This window comes from Acipenser ruthenus, chromosome 7 (genome assembly GCF_902713425.1).
Source record: "Acipenser ruthenus chromosome 7, fAciRut3.2 maternal haplotype, whole genome shotgun sequence".
Classification (NCBI taxonomy): domain Eukaryota; kingdom Metazoa; phylum Chordata; class Actinopteri; order Acipenseriformes; family Acipenseridae; genus Acipenser; species Acipenser ruthenus.
The window spans coordinates 4,243,471-4,265,759 of NC_081195.1; the positions used below are offsets into that span (position 1 = coordinate 4,243,471).

The 22,289-nt window shown below is 36.7% G+C and overlaps 2 protein-coding genes across 6 annotated transcripts in view; both read right to left on the minus strand.

The window, feature by feature from the left end:
• LOC117415941 (kinase non-catalytic C-lobe domain-containing protein 1) overlaps positions 1–12,025 on the minus strand; it is a 47,577-nt gene extending 35,552 nt beyond the window's left edge. Inside the window, exons 1-3 of one of the 2 annotated variants that reach the window (XM_034026902.3) lie at positions 11,359–12,025; positions 8,690–8,888; positions 4,404–4,462 (exon numbers count right to left, since the gene is read on the minus strand). In XM_034026902.3, coding sequence (XP_033882793.3) covers positions 4,404–4,462; positions 8,690–8,888; positions 11,359–11,493 — 393 coding nt within the window. In that variant the 5' untranslated portion in view covers positions 11,494–12,025. The remainder of the gene's footprint in view (positions 1–4,403; positions 4,463–8,689; positions 8,889–11,358) is intronic. The other variant, XM_059026146.1, reaches the window with a different exon arrangement.
• Positions 12,026–19,186: 7,161 nt separating this feature from the next.
• Positions 19,187–22,289, minus strand: part of LOC117415699 (adhesion G protein-coupled receptor A1-like) — an 85,234-nt gene continuing 82,131 nt past the window's right edge. For all 4 annotated transcript variants that reach the window (XM_034026363.3, XM_034026362.3, XM_034026364.3 and 1 more), the window contains 2 exons: positions 22,137–22,232; positions 19,187–21,698 (listed from right to left, as the gene is read on the minus strand). In XM_034026363.3, coding sequence (XP_033882254.3) covers positions 20,474–21,698; positions 22,137–22,232 — 1,321 coding nt within the window. In that variant the 3' untranslated portion in view covers positions 19,187–20,473. The remainder of the gene's footprint in view (positions 21,699–22,136; positions 22,233–22,289) is intronic.

Consider the following 22,289-nt stretch of genomic DNA (forward strand, 5'->3'; position numbering starts at 1 on the left):
ATCAAGATGAGCATCAAGGATATGGACTTTGAGGGACATCCTACAGCCCATTGTGCCGTAGTTCTTCACCAGAGTCTCAACCAGCTCCACATAGTTTTCGGCCTTGTGATTGCCCAGGAAGCCCCGAACCACTGCGACAAAGCTGTTCCAAGCCGCTTTCTCCTTACTAGTGAGCTTCTTGGGGAATTCATTGCACTCCAGGATCTTCTTTATCTGTGGTCCGACAAAGACACAGTCTTTGACCTTTGCCTCAGACAGCTTAGGGAAGAAGTCTTGAAGTTACCTGAAGGCTGCCGACTCCTTATCTAGAGCTCTGACAAATTGTTTCATAAGGCCCAATTTGATGTGCAGCACCTTCCGGGGGTCCCAGCCGTACTCATCATACTTCAAGGTGTCCAGCAAGGTCTTGATGCTGTTGTAATCCTCTTTGAGGTGCACCGAGTGAGCCAGGGGAAGAGACGGTTACTTGTTACCATTATGGAGCAGCACGGCTTTGAGGCTCCTGGATGAGCTGTCAATGAAGGACAGTATAACGAGAACATGATGGGAGACTACATTTGGGGGCTGATTCGTGAAAGTGATTTACAGTATAATTGTAAATCTCGAAAAACTACTCACTTCTAAATCTTTTGTAGTCATTTTTGTATTACTTTAGTATAAATACATGTTAATTTGGATTCATATGTTGTTTTTTTCTGACTTTATGTGAACGAAAAAGACACAAATTCACCCGTTTTCTCATTGGAAATAGGTAAATTTCAAAATATCACTCCTGGTCACAAAAGCAAAGTTTGTAGGGAATAATAGCCATTTTCTATACTTCTGAGGCATAAGCAATTAGGAAATAACACTTACTACCCAGGAACAAAAATTGTGTTTCATAGTGAAATCAAACCCTTTTTAATGCAGACTATGCTGTTCCGTTTGGATGTATTTTAGCACTCTGGTATTCTAAAAAAAGGTGCTCATTTGTATTTGCAATCGATCATTTTGACAGTACCCTGACACTATGCGAACCTACTGCGCAAAATGCTTAAAAAGGAAGTAATCACAAGGTTAACAATATATATATAAAAACTAAACGTTTACTAAAGGATGAGTAGCAGCTGTCTGTATTATTATGTCTTTGGTGCTTAAAACACGCCATTGTCTAATGGTATACAGTACACTTGTTTATGCAAGCGTCTAAGCAGGTCAATTAATATTAAAACTCCAAACTGGGGCAAAGCTGAAGTAAATTACATAAGACTGTTTGCAATACACCACTGCAAAAAAAGAACAATTTGGACAGGCTTTTATATGGAATTGCTTTCACTGACAGCATGACAGGACGCAATATTTTTTTATTTGTATTGTTATATATAGTGCTGTGAATTAATAAAATAAGTAAGGGCACAAAATACAAGTTATCTGTGTTTTATAATGACTGTCAAGCAGAATCCAAATTTAAAGAGATTAATTGTATGGAAAACTTGAACAGCAATTAAAAAAAAAAAAAAAATAATAATAATAATTTAATTTGAGAAGCCTGAAACATAGTGTTTATTTAATGTCATTCAGCTACACAAACATACCTTGGAAATGTATTGATATTTCTTAAAAGTCATTTTATAATGGAAGTTATTTATTTATTTTACTCGAGGGACCTGTCTTGGCAATCTATTTGTTATCTACAGAAAGTCCAAAGAAATTGCAACTGCAGGAACGCAACAATGTTTTATTTACATTTTATACAAACAAACCGTAAACAATACAAGGTTTTGCTCTGCTAAATATATGTATGCTAATTTGCGCCTTGCTTGTCCTTCAGCAAAATGGCTGTGTAAGTTTTGCTCTGATCTTCTCTGATCTTATATTCATTTATCAATTTATATGCTTCTGAATGGTTTTCCGTAACTAAGAGTGAACAACATGCAAATATTACAGAATCAAAAGGAATCAATACAGGCTCTAATGAAACCATCGACCCATGAACCATTTTAATTAAAAGAATTTAGGGTATTTAAATTTCAATTCAAGGCACCATACAGTAAATGTTTTCTAGCCAAGATGAGCTGGTGAGCTAGGCAGCCAATTGAAGGAGATCACACATTCACAGCAAGCCCCTGTGTTATATAAAACCTTCAGACAACAACAAAAAAAAAAGACTCTGCCCTCTGTTCTTGCTTGTGTCTCTATAGGAAGGCTCTGTATTGATTTTCAGTATGTTTACTTTAAAATCGAGGTTGTGCAATATTGATTCCTATTAAATTAAATGTACACTAATTTGGCCCAAGTTGGCACAAGTTTAATCAAACAAAAGTTGTTAACTCTATAAAACTCCCTTGTCATGTTAAATTTAGGAACTTCAACTAAATGCCAGACAATTAGGTACAGAATAAAGCAGCATTATTGAGTTTCATACAGTAGCCGATACCTACCTCAGTAAGAACATAAGAAAGTTTACAAACAAGAGGCGGCCATTCGGCCCATCTTGCTCGTTTGGTTGTTAGTAGCTTCAACAACATTACTGGGGAGTTGGTTCCAGACTCCCACAAGGCTATATGAAATAAAACCTAAGATAACTCTGTCCTAATGTAATATTATCAAGCCAGGATTTTGTGTAAAGTGAGAAGGCTGAGGTGCTTTTATTTTTTTTATTATTTTTTTTAATTTAGTCGTCACCAATTTTGTACCCCGGTTTTTCTCCACAACTTTGTATGCCCAATTATTATTTGTGTCCTCGGCTCACCGCTTGCAACCCCCCTCGCCGACTCGGGAAACGACGACTGGAACACACGTCCTCCGAAACGTGCTCCTGCCAATCCATCATTTTTTGCCCTGAGGATCAGGGGTCGCTGATGTGCGGTGAACCGTGGATTCCCCTGCCGACCTAAGCCCTCCCTACCCGGGTGGCACTCGGCCAATTGTGCGCCTCCCCCTAGGAACCCCCGGTCACGGTTGGCTGTGACATAGCCTGGATTCAGACCTGTGATCTCCAGGCTACAGGACGCATCCTGCACTCCATGCAGAGCGCTTTTACTGGATGCGCCACTCGGGAGCCCCCGCTGAGGTGCTTTTAGATAAAAAGTCCCCCCTGTACTTTGCAGTCATCCCCTGTAAAATTGTGTTTTGTTCTAAAACTGCATAACAAAAACAATACTTTATTTGTGCTAGAACAAATGATGGAAACATGCCAATAAAAAAAAGAGAAACATAAACCTTTAGAAATTACTACCATTTTTTTGTAATGGAATGTAACACAAGAGACTTTATACCACACTTTATACATTTTCTGAATATTTAATTTGTTACCTGTTTAATATCCTATGCATAGTGTACAGTATCCTATATTCAGGGCATATCCGTTATGATCATGGTGCATGCAGTACATGATGTCCTATACAGTATTCTCTATATCTGAATGGGAAAACTATGATATACAATAGTCTGGAGTGCTTCAGGAGTTAAAATCAGACACAAATGAACACAATAATCTGAACATCGACATATTGGATGGGACAAAAAATAGCAACTCTCAATATATTATCAACAACATCTACTAAAACTGCTCTAGATCTACTTACAAGTTTAAGGGTACAAATGACATTAAACAAAAACTCCTCCGGTGAGTGCTGGCTGTTTGAATCAATATGTCCTCAGTACAAACTGTGCAGTGACGAACGTTAAATGGCCATATAATGAAATTATAGATTGGCTAATATAATCTGAATTTACACCAAGCAGTTGTTTCTCAAAATAATTAGTTTTATAGACATGGTATCGGTTTTTCCAATGAAACAGGACAAAAAGGCTCACAGTGCTTCTGTATTGATGTCCCTTATTTATCTTCATGAATTCCTGTGTACAGTAGTGAAGTTGTCTATTGACAGTTACAAATTACTTCTTATATGAAATAAACAACCTTTTAGGGTTTTTCTTTTTAAGGAATGTATTTACTGGGTACAGCCCAAGTCAGATTTTACATCTTGATTCCAGTAGTGCCTGCATGCCAATTTATTAACTGGGGAAACTGAAACAAGGAGAGATACAGTACAGGGCCTCATTTACTAAGTACATTAAGTCAAGTTAAGTATCTGATTGTGTGTCTGTCACCATTGACCAATTAACCCGAACAGCTAAAAGTCTAACTTTGCAAGGTAACATCCCTTTATTTATTGGAGCAACTAGATCACATATTGCACTTTCTTCATATGTTGTAAAAGTCCAATGTGAAGAGATTCCTGTATACAAAATAAATGCTGCTCTATTTGAAATAGAAACCATTCACACTAGCTTAGAGTTCTGTCTGTATATGTTATTTGTGATTAGGTTGTTTAGTGTCTCTTGATGTCATTTGTGGTCAGAATTTTGAAATCAGTTCAACAAACTTTAAAAGTATAATAGAAAATGTCAGTTCTTACCTCAAAGGTGTTTCCTGTTCGGTCAAACTCAGGAGGCACAAAAGCGCCCTCTGGATCATCTGGACAAAGAAGAAGAAAAAAAAAAAAACATTAAGATGTGTTGCACTATGTTCCCCACCATGGCAAATACAAAGATGAAAACATATTAGATACATTACATCCCCAGTAAGTGCGTGTAAAAATGTAAGTGTGGCATCCTGTATGCAGGCAAGATATCATTAAATGTGTTACTTTGTGGTTTCTGGATTAGAAGATATAATTCTATCGAAACAGTAGCTTATGATAGAAACTCAAAACTCAAATTGTATGAATTAGATAAGAAATGCAAGAAAAACAATCTCTAAATGTTTTATAAAAGAAAAAAAAAAAATTATGACATTTTACTGTATGTTACGTTGCAGATGTAAAACTAGGACATCACATCCACAGGGTAAAACATGCATTTTTACAGCCATAACAACAAAGAAAATGATGGAAAATAGGTCAAGACTGCATCAGGTCTGTCTCAGCAGGATTTATTATGTCTTAAAAATGGTGCAGGCCCGTAAAACTCCTGAAGGTTATTCTAACCAAGAAGAAATTAACCGTTAATATTCCTACACAGAAATGACTTTGCATGTGATAAGAAAGAAGTACGAGAGGGATACAGACTTCAAATTAAACAAGAAAACTCAAAAAAACACTATTTTGAATTTTTACTACTGGTAAGCTGTCAAAAGTATTACGGTTATGGTTTTGTACAACTATTATTATATTATACACAGCCACAATGGTGTCCGTATAACTCAGTCTGTAGACCTACATATTTAATCTATTTTATTAGGTAATCTAGAAACATTAGGCAGCTATCATTTACAATAACATAAACTTTTTGGTTGGTAGATGGCATGATTTCCATTACACGAGAGTAGATGTTAAAACTTCATGCTGATTTGAACTCGGCTCTCGCCAAGATAAGCACCAACTAAGACGTAGCTTTACAGTAAACTAATGTGATCCTTATGTGTCTCCATCCATTTACGTTTCCTTCCATATGATGATGTAGATATCCTTCTGTCTGGTGTTAATGGCTGAACTGTAATGCTGGCTCCAGGGATCAGCTTATTTTGCCTCCCTGGCGCATCAGCACACACAACGGCTGCGATGCTGGCTCCGGGGATCAACCACAGTGCGGCCTCCCCAGCACATCAGCATGACAACCGTCTGGATTGAGCTAAGTAGGGTACATCTCTGGGGTTTTCAAGTGGGCACCTTCCATCCTCAGTGTTAGCCCACGACACCTCAAGAGGGCTCGACGGTGATTCTGGCGTCCCAGCATCACCCCCCTCCGTCCCCCACTCAACTCAGCCCAGCTTACTTACCTGTACATCAGCGTTTCTTTCTTTCTATTGTGCTTGAGATCCCCAGCCAGAATCTTTCCGTCTCAACCACAGCCAGTTGCTGCTCCTCTCTGCTGCTTCAGATAAGTTCTTCACTGTGCGACGCAACTCTTGGCCACTGAATCCGACGTCTCTGAGAAACCGGGTTGTAGAGTGTGCCACAAATCCTCGACAACCCACTTCCACTGGGTAAACCCGAACTCTCCATCCTCGCTGTTCCGCTTCAGTGGCTAGTTGAGCATACCGCAGTTTCTTCCTCTCATACGCCTCATCTACAGCATCCTCCCATGGCACTGTTAACTCTACCAGGTGAACAAGGCGTGCTGATCCAGACCACAAGACAATATCTGGTCGAAGGTTAGTGGTGGCAATCTCAGGTGGAAAAATAAGCCGTTGACCAACATCTGCCAGCATTTTCCAGTCTCTAGCAGCTTCCAGTTGTCCTGGGCGAGGATTGGTTTTAACACCTTTTCTTGGTGGTTGCTCTCCTGGGCGGAGGAATGTTGTCTTTTGTGTGTAATGTTTTGATGGAACAGGTGACAACTTATTGGTCATGTTACGCTTGTCTTCCAATGCTAAGGCCAAACATCGCAGCACCTGGTCATGGAGCCAAGTAAACCGTCCTTGGCTAAGAGCCACCTTACATCCTGTCAAAATGTGCCTTAATGTTGCAGGTGATGAACACAAAGGACATGAGGGATCCTCTCCTACCCAGAGGTTTAGGTTCTGTGGTGATGGGAGAACATCATATGTTGACCTGATGAGGAAACTGATCCTGCTCTGTTCCATTGACCATAGGTCTTGCCAGCCAATCTTGCGTTGTTCCACACTCTCCCATCTCATCCATTCTCCCTGCTTGGCCTGGGAAATGGCCTTTATACACCTCATCCTCTCCTCCTGCTTTTGCACCTCGTTGACTAACCTGCTTCCTCCTTTGAACTGGGGCTGCCTTGTGCCATGTAGGAGGAGCTGAACTGAAACCAAGACCCCCTCTTCCATGCTGAACTTGCCCCATGATATCACCAATTCGAAGGGCAGCCTTTGCATCTTCCACAGCTTTCTTTGCCGCCCACTTTCTTCCAGTTTTCAACACAGGTGCTGCCTCCCTTACGCATTTATCGCGTGACTCTACTAATGTCATTTCCAGTCTGACCTTGGCGCACTTAAACTCCTCGGTTAGAGCAGAGACTGGTAGCTGCAGTATTCCTTTACCATAAAGTAAGACTCCACCTTTTAGATGTTAATCGGTAACAGGTGTATCTAAAATGATTCAAAATTAGATACTAGTTTTTCCAAGATATAGGTATCTTAAAGAAATTGAAATCTGATGTCAGTAAATAAGCATATGGCTCCTGGAACGAAATGTGAACAGTGTGTTTATTACATGGAAGAAATGCCAACCATTTGCAGACCACAGCATTATCATAATGGCAATACAGTGGGTTCCTAACAAATATTGCATAGTGGCCATCTATGGAATATTTCTTAAGTTGTTTTGTCACCGTCTGAGACATTTGAGTTCAGTTGCTACTGGCTGACAACAAAACATTAAAAACATAATTACTTCTACAGATGGCTACCCATGTAAGTGTTAAAGAGAAAAAAAGAAAAAAACACAGATCCACACACCGAAGTAGACAAGGTGCACATTCCCAAGGCTGAAGGCATAAATCAGTCTCGAGAAAGAGAGAACCACACACTCAACTGCACTCCAAAATATCTTCAATTCATAACATATTTGACACAGAAGTGCCTTCGTCAAGGTATATGTAAGTGTACCATTGAAAATTTGTATTGAAATTGTGCAGTTTCCCTTGCTTTAATACTATGTCTTTTTCCAGGGGTATTTACCATGCTTTCACTTGCTTTAACTCATTCACTTTACCCTAATATACACCAACACAATAAACTTTTAAATGGGTCTTATTGAGGTTGCAAAAAAAAAAAAAAAAAAGAAAAACACTTTAAAAGCCACTTAAATTGTGTGTATTTTATTTCAAACCTGATTTTGACACAATGCATACTGTAATGTTTTGAAGTGTTCTGCTAAATTGCATAGAAACCTTCAGTTCAAACACAATTAGAATTATAAGCAACAGGCTGAAAACACATACCAGTAGCAATTATCATAATGCAATGTATTCTGAAGTACTATAATAGTTCTAAATTGCAGTATAACAGACAAGTAGAAGGGATTAGATACAAAAGTCAAAACAGTTGCGCTCTTAAATCATACATGATAATTTAAACACAAGTTCAATTCCAAATGTTTGACCTTTTATCAAACACTAAAACAGTTTATTTTATATACTAAAATTATCACAGTGGCAATACTTTACTATTTAACTAAATAATAAGTATAATCCTGCAGGTGTTTTTCCCTGGAGTGATTCATTACTTTATCTCTGAACATACAGTAATAAAAAATCTGTTAGAAACTGGTCCAAGAATAACTATTGCGTTTTAGGATGGCAGTATTCCACCACCTTTTACATCATTGTGCACAGTTGAATTTAAACATGTAAAACCACTAATGCATGGACCCCTTTTCATCATCTTACAACATTGCCTTTTATATTGAAAAGTGAGTATTTATTTTCTCTAACTACATTACATTTTGATCAGAAGTTATTTATTTCCTATTACTGTAATATTATACAACACTATGCAAAATGTAACTGCTGTAAATAATATCTCACACATGCAATATATCACACAGTAATATATCACAGATATTGCTACAGCATTAACCAGAAATGCATAACCCCATGTCGTTTCCAAAATATGATATTTCTTTATCAGAGGAAAAGGAGAAATTAGCAATACTGAGGTAATGATGTAAGACGTTTTATTTAAAACAAAATAAATAAATACATGCTGTATCATTTTTAAGAAACATGTACTTACCACTGAGCTGTTCCATGAAGCACACGTTTCCGTTTGCATTAAAGGCCAAAGTATCGGGGGTAATGCAGAGTGTGTGGAAAAGCGGTGAGTGGGAGATACTCTTCAAGGAGTGGGCACACTCCAGGCAGACAGCCCAGATATCCTGCTCCAATAGGCATCTATCCCGCAGTGACAGGATATCTGCAAGGGACACATTCTCCTGCCAAGAGAAGTATTTCTATATTATCCTGCATTTTTGCCACAACCTAAAGCCAATAAGAGCTAGGCATCAATCTATTAAATGTCCAGTTGTCTGACTTGTGTTAATACAGCACTAAAAAGAAGTAGCTCATAATGAAGGGTTTCTAGAAGGCGGCAATTAAAAGGAAGTTGAAAGACTTTACAGCACATATAGATATGTAGCGTCTGTTGGAATTGGATTTAAAAGGATTTCAAACTGGATGCAATAAAACTTTCACCACTATATAGTTAAGAACATCTGGTTCCAAGAATCGTGAGCATTCAAATTCAGCAAAGTTTTCTTGAGACACTTATAAATATACATGAAAATATTCTCCCTTGTGTGTTTATTGCCAGGCGTAGGTGGAAAGATTGGAAATTTGAGGAATTCAGAATGTTGCTAGAGTTTTGGAATGCATTCTCAGATTCTTTCAAGACCAGAACATCAAAAACAAAATCACTATGGACCAAATTTCCATTCTGTTGGAAACATTTTCCTTAAAGCAGAAAAACAATCCTATAGCACTAACTAGAAAGCAGGTATATCTGTAAAATGAATGCAATTCTCGTAAGTTTTTGCACAAAAATATTTGGACATAGAGCTATCACCATACAATAAGTCCTGTACTTATTTTTTATTGATTCGAGTATCAGAACTACATCAAAACTGAAACGCAATAGTGTTATTCTAGTTTAAGCTTACCCTTGTGTGTGAGGCTGCTAGACTGTTTTTAGACTTCAGTATGCTGTTGCAACACTTTTGTGCAAAGGTTTTTTTTTTTATTATTTTATTTGTATGTTGCCACAACTAGCAATTGGACTCCAGTCCCTGCCCTGAAGTGATGTTTCACACAAAGATACAAACATTGCAGAAAAGAATATAGAAAATGGTGGCTTGATTTTGTCTATAGTTAGCATAAAACTTATGTATTGACATTGATCAGGCACTTTTAGACAAGAGTTTTTATTTTTTAGATTGTTAGGTTTAAAAAATTGAAAATTATGGATTCAGAGGACAACGGCCCCTGTGTGTGCCTTTATTTTACAGCAAGACGTTATGTAACATCTTTATTAGAATTGTAATGTGAATTAGACACTGCAAAACAGACAGCAATTATGGGTTGATCTCAGAACAGAATGCTGTCCAGAGTTGGTAACCATTCTATCATGTCCTGTTTATGCTGCATATTTATGAATTGATTACTGTTGTAAATGTGCAATGAGATGACTGGTGGGATTGCCAACCCTCCAGAAGACATTACAGGAACACTGGACTGTTCTGTTCTGTTTTTTCTTTATACCAAGCTAAATTGGAAAACCAGATACTTCAGGCCTTGTACTGTAACCGCAAAGATATGTGATGACATATTATCTTGAAAATGCCTAAAAACTCTCTGCTTAAACTACATATAAGGTTTTCCAACAAAATGCTCGTCTAACAATTGTTGACAGCTGCCTGATCAACTAACACCAATGGTTGTAGGCATTTACAGTATTTCTGGAGTAATTTTAGCACATTCAGACTACATTATGGACCACATCAGTTTGTAATTTTGGGTAATTTCCCTACAGGTACAGGTAAATTCATTACAACATAAGCCACAACTGCCCATTTCCTTTCATTACATATTCTAATTAGGTCAGCAATAATAATCATAAAGGTTTATCTATTTGCCAGTACAGAAAGGGAAATGTATTCCTCTGTCAAAAATGATTACACTATACAGTTAAACAAACCCTAAGTGTCAATGTATACTATAAACACGTTTTCATTTGGTGGCTTCGGGCCTTTCTGTGTATGTATCATTTTGTATCTATTTACTTGTGAGGACAAAATTTGAGAAAATGTCCTCACAAGTATAGTGAATGCTGACAAAAAAGACTTATGAGGACGTCCTCACACGGTAAAAAAAAAAAAAAAACATTTTAAACAAGTAAATATGTGTGAACAAACAAAAAAACTAAAAGTGCCAATATATTTTGTTTGTTGTGAACTTTCACCCTGTGTGGAGTATTGTTTTACTGGAGTTAGAAATAGCACATAAAAATATAATTAGAGTCAATGGGAAGTCCTCACAAGTATAGAAATACGTGTGTGTGTGTGTGTGTGTGTGTGTGTGTGTGTATCAATCCTCTCTGAAATGTTGAAAATCCAACTGCAGGTAGTGTTACTAGTCTGTAGAATCCAGCCTAATCCAGAGTCTAGACAGTGAAACAATCGATCATATACATTCACTAGTCGATGCAATAAACATAAATACATAACTAAATTAAAACTTTCCAATTCCAGTAAAAACATTCCTTTATTTTAGAACAATTAACACTGTTTTTATATAATACTGTAATAATACTAATAACAACAATAATAATAATAATAATAATATTAATAATAACAACAATAATAATATATTAATAATAATAATAATAATAATTATTATTATTTATCTTACCTCATCTTCTAACAACGTAGGTAGGGGTTCAAATTCATAGTACTCCTCTTCTTCGTCATCGTCTTCGGCTTCACAATAAACAGCCACTGCAGTTTCAAAAGTCCCCATAGTGTTTGAAAGAGGTTTATACACCATTTACCAGAACTATATTTACTTTATACATTTTAAACCACAGCCGTCACAACACAACAGAGCTACTTTGTATTATCCTAGCAACAGCAGTACCAGGTTGGGACTGTAACATGCCTCAGGCTGGAGAGATACCAAACAACAGACTACTTTTTCGATTCGGATATACTTATGCGTCACTCCCGAAAATATTATTCAACATTGAAGACTGCGATAATTGTTTTCTACATTTCCCAAAACGTTTGCTTCTTAATATCTATATTTTTACTATTATTTTTGTATATATTTATATCAACAACATTTTATCGAGGACTGCTAGCCCGACGAGTTTGCTAACTGTGCTGCCATGGCAACAGCCGCCGCACCTCCACAGAAACAGCCGACATTGTTGAAAGAGACTGCAGTCTTCAACTCCTCCCTATATTACTACAACTGCAATACAGCCCCACAACAGAAAAAAAGGAAAACCACCCAAATCCACTCCTTTCGGCATATTAACAAAACATATATTCTTACTACTGTTTATGCACCAAGCTATTGCATCCGAACTGCAGCATAAATATGCTAAAATTGTCGGTTTAGAAACCTAGATGCACGTAGTCCAATGCTACAGTGACTGCAGTCATACAGTGACATGAATTAGGCTTGAGAGGTACTAAATAATGGAATTTGCTGGGTCGATAAAAAATAGCGCCTGGTACTGGTATTTCATATTGATGTAGCCTGTAGCACCATGCTTGTTTGTTAGTTTAAGTTGTAAAATAATACAAATAATTCGATCAATTAGCTCTAAAGTAAATGTAAGTACATACATGAAATATTAATAAATGAATTCAAATTTAGATCAGATTGTATAGATACTCATGACGACTCTTAGTACTATTCAGAAATCCCCAGAAGGAATAATATAAGGCTGGTAAACACCTTGTAGACTGTTTGCCCATGGTGGCTGTACACGTTATTGACAGTGAGTTTCAGCCATTTTTCTGTTTGTCAGATATGCAGAGCTTAGCTCATAGCTGTGATCTTTTTTTGTTCTGTTGTTGATATAAATCATTTTCCAAAACAGCCAGAAACACCTGTCTTATCACAATTGGTGATAAGACACAATTGTTTTTTTTTTTGTGTGTGCAGGTGGGTAATAAAATTGACAAGGAATTTTTATTTTAAGGATTCAGGGTCTTAACTGTGTCAGTAGGTGACATGGGATTGAGTTATACTTTCAGAACAGAAAAGCAGGAAAAGACCAGACTTGTCTATCAGATTGTAGAACAAATGTAGCTGAATACAATGATACACAGCAGTGCCCATTGTGCTGAGACTTGACTTCCTCTCTCATGTACACATGAGTGGCGCATATATATATATATATATATATATATATATATATATATATATATATATATATATATATATATATAAAAAGCAGTGGTTACTGCGTACCCATTAATGAAAGAAAAAATAATATGACGACATTGCCCCTCTGGCAACGAATTATTCTAGTCTTCTTTTTTTATTGAGCTATGCTTTCCTTGGTCTTTTTTTAAACATAAAGAACTTACTTTGGTATAATTTCAACATTTAATGCAAAAATATGAACTCATTTACTGCGCATGGTAGTCCAGTACAATCCTACAATACTGTAGATATTAAATTGCCCAACCCCCTACCCTGATGCTGTATCCTCTGCTTCTCTTACGCACCCTGCAGGCTGTCACTCACAGTGAAACTTGATTTCAATCCAACTGAATGCATTCAATGTGTTTTCAGAAAGCGATGACACAACAGTACAGTATGCAAAAACATCTTGGAAAATGGATTGTCATTTGTTGTAATAAACAAATAAAAACGCACAATACTAGCACCCAGAAGATCAGTAACCAGCTGTGACGTACATTCATATTTATAATGCCTTGCAAGGCTTGAAAGAAACTTGATTAAGGCATTCTTGCACAAGAATATCAGAATTGCAGGATATATGGAAGAATATGTTCTTCTGTCTCTTGTAAAATTTTCATTTTTACATAAGCATACAATGAATGTAGGTCATGGTGGTCTACTTTTTCAGGTTACTGATAGCTTTCATTTTTGTATTTATTTAAACTTGGGTTTAGTGTCTAAAGCTGCCACTTATATTGTATAGAATGGACTAACCCACATTATCCCAGATGGATAGAATTTCCAAATTGCTAGCAGCAGTGAAATCCTTAATAATAATAATAATAATAATAATAATAATAATAATAATAATAATAATAATAATAATAATAATGCTTTGATCAGTTTTCTAGTGCTGCTTGAAAATGGTATATGATATATTTTTTTTGTTATATTTTTTGTTGTTGTTGTTGTTGATTGGTTTATCAAAGAGCTTCTAAAACAATGTGGAATATAATAATTAATTTCCCCCTTTTTTAAGCTGTCGCTGTGATCTCACATGTTAGCCATATAGCATGTGAAGCTTCTGGTGAAACATGAATGTTACATTTATATATTTATGGGTTATCTGTATTTCCTTTGCACTTACAATATGTCACTATCTCATTTTAAGGCATATATTCCCAAACCATCATGTGTATGTGTTTTTGTAAGCACACAGATATTGTGCACTGTCCTGAGCATGTAGCTGAAGGCAAAAATATTGAATGCTATTAGCATGCAATAACATCTCAAGCCCCAGGCATACTGCACTGTATCCTTAGCTACCATAACTGAAAGCAAAGCCTGGCATCACTTGTGAAGGAACAAAAGAACCTCAGGGACCATACTATGTGCTATATTGTCTTGGAGCGCTTGGCAAAGAGCAGGATGACCCATCTGGCTTTTATTTAGAGGTGTTGTTAAATATTGTTAAATATGTCATGTAGCCAGAATATAATCAAGTCGTTCTCCTTAATGAGTGTGGATGCTTTTCAGACAATAGAATTTTTAAAAAGCAATTCTCTCTCATACATATAGCTTAGAAAACAAACATATAAGAAGCTAGCTCTTTACCATTATTGATTATTTCTTTCTTAGCAGATGCCCTTATCCAGAGCAACTTACAATTGTTACAAGATATCACATTATTTTTTTACACATTATTTTTTTCATACAATTATCCATTTATACAGTTGGGTTCTTACTGGAGCAATCTAGGTAAAGTACCTTGCTCAAGGGTACAGCAGCAGTGTCCCCCACCTGGGATTGAACCCACAACCCTCCAGTCAAGAGTCCAGAGCCCTAACCACTACTCCATACATGCATTTACCACAGTCAAACAATTCTTCAGACATATCTGGGCAGCAGTGTGGAGTAGTGGTTAGGGCTTTGGACTCTTGACTAGAAGGTCGTGGGTTCAATCCCTGGTAGGGAACACTGCTGCAGTACCCTTGAGCAAGGTACTTTACCTAGATTGCTCCAGTAAAAACCCAACTGTATAAATGGGTAATTGTATGTAAAAAATAATGTGATATCTTGTAACAATTGTAAGTCGCCCTGGATAAGGGTGTCTGCTAAGAAATAAATAATACAAGTGTAATGAAAGAGTAATGTATGCACATTTACTATGGTAATGCTACATCAAAGCAGGGGTCTATAAGGCGATTGTTGGGTAGCGTTACAGTTTTGTTTTGTTTTTTTTTACACCAACTGTAGTGCTGAAGATTATAACATGCATAATTGGTTAAATACTGGACTGGCTTGGTTGAGTAAAATAAATAATAAACGAGTACTGCTAAACGGTGATGTTCTCCTCCTACCTCTAGGTGGCAGTGTATTATAGCTTTCATAAAAAGTGATCACTGACGTCATTAACACAAAAATATTAAATGGAATCCGCTGCAAAAAAGATGTGATATACCATGGCAAAATAACAAATCAGGGGCTCGGTTCTATATTGCGACATCGTAAGTTGAACTACGATAGGTCTTACGACCACTTATCACCTGTTTCTATATTCGAGTGGACTACTCGGTGTCGTGTTTCAATACGACAGGTCGGCTAGCAATACCGCCATACGACTGTCTGAAACTAGATGAATCTCGCAGCACAGGGGGAACATGTATTTTTATTGGTTAGGAAATCACGTTTGCGCAATCATTATTGATGTAAGAGACTACTGTTTTCAACGGCCTAACACCCAATTTCTACCCTATGCGTGATTGTATATATCCCCAATTAATATATATATTTGCAACTGGAAAATGACAGCAATACATATTGCCCTAAATAATTATTAAATTTGTCAGAACAGGTGAGACACAATACCCCACCCTCCAATTATATATATATATAGTGAGCCTATATATAAAGCAAAGTTGTAGGAGAAAAGTTGTGTTTGAAGAAAAAGCGGATATACGAAAAACAATAATGGCAGATGCCAAAAATGCAATAAAAAGAAAAGATTCTAGCAGAATTAGCTTAAATATCCTGCTCGAAGCAGCAGAAGGGAATAAGGATGTGTCGTTTTCTAAAATTAACACCCGTATAACCGCTTAGTCAAAGAAGATGAAATGGACAGGCATTGTGAACAGAGTGGTGCTAGCGAAGGGATGACAAAACGTAAAAAGCTGTTGGATGGCCTCCCTCTTCAAGTAGTATTTCAGTATAATTTCCTGATCAGAAAGCCCATCAAAGAATTTCTTTGAGCCTATTGTCTCTGTCTATGCAGCCCTCAAAATTCAACGTAGAAAATGACTGCGATCCACAGCCACCCGTCGTATTTATACATCAGGTAAATTGGCGTCGATAAAATACGACAGGTAATACGATCCAGTCGTGTGAGCAACGTAATCTAGAAACGCTACTTTTATCGTATCTTCTGTTCCCGACGTCGTAAGAGCCTGATAGTACGACAGCGTATGTGTATAAAAACGTTCCCCAGGTACATAAAGATCCAATTGTAGAACCACCGCATTGCACCCAACAGCCTCGACTAAGAATACAATGTTTTTCACTTTTTGACAAGCCTATTCCTCTTATCAGTCACAGATATTAACATGTTTATTTTTTTTTCCGTTTTTTTTTCGCATGTTACATTACATTAATTAAATATGCACTCAAAACATAGGGATACCATTTCAACAGTATGAGTAGTTGTGAGAGTACCCAATGAGCCCAGTGAAGTTTATTCCTGCATATGAAGTCACATTTGTTTTTCTCTACTATGTACAGTTGAACTCTTTCCATGTTTCTTTTTTTATTTCTAACTTGACAGATTACTGTGGATCTATTCAATGAATTCAGAAAAACAATGAAATAGAGCTTTAAAGCAGCACGGCTGACACACAGTTTAGTTTGACTTCAGGGTAGTCTAGATATAATGAACTCATTTACTGCACATGGTAGTGCAGTACAATCCTACAATACTGTCGAGATTACATTGCCCACCCCCACTGCAGGCTGTCACTCACAGTGAAAACTTAATTTCAATCCAATTGAATGCTTTCAAACGATGTATTTTCACAACACAGCACTACAGTATACAAAAACATCTTTGAAAACTGATTGTCATTTGTTGTAAAATAAATAAATAAATAAACCAGCTGGTAAGCCAACAATGTGTTTTTTTTTTCTTCTGATGATGATGATGAATCAGAGTACAAAAGGCTAAACGAAAGCAGTTCAATTCTAAGTTGTTTCTTCCTAGTCTCTTAACATTTACATTATTTTTCTCCCAGTTATAAAAAAAAATAAATAAATAATAAGTCAAACTTTGCACTAGCGCAAAACGATCGCAAATTGGACTTGAAAATGCTTTATATACACATATGAACAGTTAGGTGACAATATTTATGAATGCCATTCCATGTAAAGAGGAGATAAACAACCTATTCCATTTAGTTTTTCCGTTAGGCAAAGAACAAGGTAATAATTAGCAGCTTCCACAAAAACACCAACAGCATTGCACAACACTGCCCTCGGGAAGTGCATCACCTGGATGTGAACTGGTACTATAGAACTGTTTTTTTGTGCTCTAAACAAGACACATGCTAGAAAAAAGATAGAATAGTAATACATTCTGTTACTGAATTCCTTTGAGGTGTAGTCAAATCCATCAATAGAATATCGTTTTTTCAGATGACTTCACTTCTAACCAAAAGGTACAGTACTTACCTTTTAGTATTCAGTAAAAAAAAAAGAGCTAATATATATATATATAGATATATATGAGAAGAAAATATGTATTGTGGAACAATACCCAATACAGAACATTGTTTTTCTTTTTTTTTTTTTTTTAAGCCTGTGTCCAAGTTTAGGGTAAGGAATTTGACCCTTTTCTTCATTCTCACCAGACTGTAAAAATTGGTCCCAAAAGTACAATGTTGCAACTCAATTGGGCTATCCAATTTTCAGAGTGATTGGGGACACTTCACAGTAAGCACATCTTTACAGGAATTGAATGACACTAAAGCTATGGAAATGGATTTCAAATTAATTAGTGTGCTATTCCCCATGCATGCATTAGGACTAATCAGATATGCACTGAAATGTCATCTGTAATTCATGCTTATTGCTACAGTTACTAATCACAATAAAGACTTTCTTACTGTTAAAGTTGTGATGTTCTCACTTTGTATTTTTTCAGGTTTCTGCTTACATTTAAACAATGTCCAACGGAAACCATGTATGACAGGGAAAGGGAACTCCAGTGGAAAAACCTTTCCTTACTGTGTTTAACAGGTATGAGTTAATAATGAAAAGCTACCATACCAGTGAAGAGCCATGGCTGTCCATCCCTGATCTAAATACTCCCCATAACAGAACTATAACTAAAATGTAAAATGGCTTTTAAAACCTTACTTGTGAAATCTTTTTAATATACAAGCAGAGTGATTAAGTGAAAACAGTTTGAAACCTAGTTCTTAATGACTTCAAAAGCTTTTTTTATTATTAATTACACACATAAGACTGAAGCAGTACTTGCTTACATAGACAAACAGAATTGGCTTATGGTGAAAAAATACATTGATTGGAATTAGTGGAGATGTGGAAAACTGACTTTGGGATATGTTACAGTACCACTGCTTCATCCTTACACCAGATTTCTGACCAGCTCTACAGCACAGTGGTGCGAAGTCTGATGACAAAATGGTTTATAATACAAAACACTGAAATTCACACTTAAAACAATCTTATTTTGATTTTAAGACAGTTTCAAAATGTCCAATATGCATAAAAAACCAAAATATTCTTGCATTGGCATTGGTAAGCAGGCTTTATATATTTATAACCATGGGAAAAACAGAGACGAATGCATACAATATGCAATGGGGCATTTTACAATGTATGTCAAGATTTAACAAATCTACAAGGAAAAAAAATGCTTTTTACTCAGATACTGAGCATAACCCTTTGGGTTTAATTCTATTATATGACATTTGTGTTTTCCATTTTTTTTAAATTAAATAATATCTCCAACATGTTTATACAAAAATGTATTTATTAAAACTTATTATATCTACATGATTTCGGAACATTTTCATTATCATGCTAAATCAAATTAATGGGACAACATACAAGTTTTACCTAGCATGGTTTCTTTCCTCCTTCAGTCATAAATAATTACCTCTTCCTGACCATGCAAATAGGACAGCTGAATCGCTTCTAATCTATAGCTTTTATTCCCGAACACAGTAGACACAATTAACATCCACACAGAAAGTGTAAACAACTGTGACAATTTGAAAAGTCGTCTTTTCAGTTTCAACGGAATGGGTTAAAAAAAAAAAAAAAAAAAAAAACACTTTAAAATACTGATATGGTTGATGCCAAACAAAATACTGAAATAATGTTGTTCCTTTAAAAATACTACAGGTATTCTACAAGCACAGATTGACTCAACTCATGTGGAACTCATTTACTGGAAGCTACTGCTAAAAACACTGCACAAAGTCACATACTGCACAACAAGCACTGCATGCGCTGTATAAGAAAATGAACAACTGTTAGCGTTGACCTCTAATAGAGCTTTTATATTGATTTTACACACATGTAGTACCACGTTAGATAGCGCAGTTAGTTATTTTTTTCACAATGCTGCTGTTTTTCACATGGAACACTAGAACACAGCGAATGGTATACCCTGACTTGTGCCATGCAAGATACAACCATTAAAGCATCACAGATTTAACGGTGACAATGTAATGTTATTTAATACTTCTTTTCGACAGGATATTGAGACGTTACACAGACTGAATACCTAATGTAATCTTTTACACGCTAGCAGCATAGAGGCAGGGTTTCTTTCTGTACATATAATTGACCGCTATGAAAAACCTATAACATAAAAACATAAAAGCCTATGAATCATTATTATTACTAAGCTCTTTTATTTCTTTTTTTATTTTTTATACTTTATCATGTTTCACAGTACTTTATGTATGACCTTATACAGAGAAAATGCTGGTGTGTGCAATATGTAAATGTGTAATATATAATGATAGGATTATTTGACACTGCCATTCTGAGAACACTGCCTGTTTAAATAGCTTCTTCTTATCGTTAACTTCTATAAAAAAACATTTGACCTTATTTTAAATGTATTCATACCTTATGTGCCATTTGTAATTCTTCCAGTAAAGGGTTAAAGTATACTGGAAATTAGACCAGCGGTTTTTAAACGGGGGGGGGGGGGGGGGTTTCTGAAGTGTGTAGGTTTCTTTTTTTTTTTTTTACAATATTAACAACATATTTACAATATCATGTAATTATCAGAGCAACATTTATATAACATCCGCTAGCTGTGGCACCTTTCAGTTTCTAAAACAATGAAGAAGTGCAGCGACTTTAGCGTGGTTATTCTCCTCAAACCTACATTTATAGGAAAAGGTGAACTTCTGCTCAAAAAGTTTGGAAACCGCTGGGTTAGACAAACATACAATGTGGAATATTTGTACAATAAAAACATGTAAACAGACGCAAAAGCAATATAAAAATGTACATGTACTGACTGCTGAGTTATTTCGAAGGCGGTGGCAGGTAGCGTACAACTGAAGTCCTTGAACTACACAGTAGTTTCATTTTTCCATGGGCCAGTTCTTATATTTCCTGTACTATCTGAACTGTAGATGAGCCCTTCGTGCAAGCTTCCCTTCAGTATTCCATTCTGGTTGGGTGGGTTTTGAGGAGATGATTGTCTCCGTGGATGCATCTCTAAATGAGCTGCATGGTGCACAGCGTCATCATCGGGCATTTTACTGCACCCACACACAACAGTGCTGGCATCACTGCTTTCAGGCTGGCTTGTTGTAGGGAACAGTTCACCTTTTAGACAGCACGCCCGCCTGTGGCACGTATGCCCATCATGTGTGCTGTGTGGGCTGTCTGTATGTGAGCTGTGTATGCTCCCATCGATACTGGAAGGAATGTGATAAGCATACTCCCGGTCTCCTGCAGTCCTGTGTTGAGAAAAGTGCCTTGGTTTAGTTCTGCTTTTCAGACATCTGTGAATGTGCATATTGGGTCTGAAGCTTTCCTCTGAATGTACATGAATGTGAGGCTCATCGTCGATGAAATGCTCGCTGTGCATGTTGGCACAGCACGGTGTGACAGGAGAAAGGCAACTGACATGGTTTTGGACAGCCTGAAGGTTAGTTAATTTACAGTGTCCAGAGGTTGAATGGTTAAACCCTGGTACTGCCTTACCAGGACAAGGAGAATCCAGGACACAATGCGAATGGACCCGTGTTTCTCCATTAACATTTGCCTTTGGGCGGGCGTTGCCCTGCGCTGAGTAAGTGTTGCGTCTTGATGGGCAACAAGACCACCAACAATGCCAAACGTCATCTCTCTTTGCACAGTGATGGATCAAAATAAAAAGTCCTAAAGTTACTGAGAAAGCCCCATATAAACAACTAAAAATCATGTCCAAGAAGTGACCCTGAGAGACTGCAAGAGCCCCAAATGTCCATGTGGCCAGAAATAAAAACAAGGTAAAAGCTGCAGATCGAAGCTGGGCTTTAAATGAATGCTCGTTTTCCAACATTGATGCAGAAATCATTGAGCAAGTGGCCTGTGACAATGACCCTGAAGCTGTCATGTGACAATGGCCTACTTCAGTACTGGCTAATCTCTGCTGCTCCTCTGTCATTTCTTTCAGTTCATATTTCCGTTCAGGGTGACGCTTCAGTTGGATAAATGTGCAGAGGAAGTAGATACAAGTAACAAGCACAATGAACGCCACTGGACCGTAAAATGCACCAAGACTTGGCTCCCATGCCATCCAGCAGCTGTAACAGTAAGAGATATATAAGGACTGATAAATAATACAAGCTCTTAATACACTCCTGACTAAATATGGGATGTAACCTTAAAGAAAATCATATAAATGATTAAAAACAATGGCCCATGATTTGACATCATGTAGCTCTATGAATATTGCATTCAACTATTTGTTAACATTGATCAAAGCTATAACTTGCTTGAAAGCCAAAGTTAAATGTGTTTATATTTATAATGTCTTGCAAATCCTGAGTGCCTTTCTTAAACAAGACTGAACAGAGCCTGTGGGAATGCTAATCTGTATTGTATTTGGACTGATCACCCAGATCCTGTCAAACAGCGGTTTCACACATACTGCTTCCATTACATTTGTTATAATAATTTGTAATATGTAGTTTTATTTTAATGTTTTATTATTGCAGATACAACATATAATATGTACTTACTATAAGGCATCCTCTCCACTCCCATAATTGTTGATGTTGATAGCTGCTGTGATCCCACATATAAGAAAAGGGATCCCTCCACTAACTAAATAAAACCTGTGAACAAAAAAAACAAAAAACTAAATCAAAGCAAAAGTGACTAATTTGTTTTTA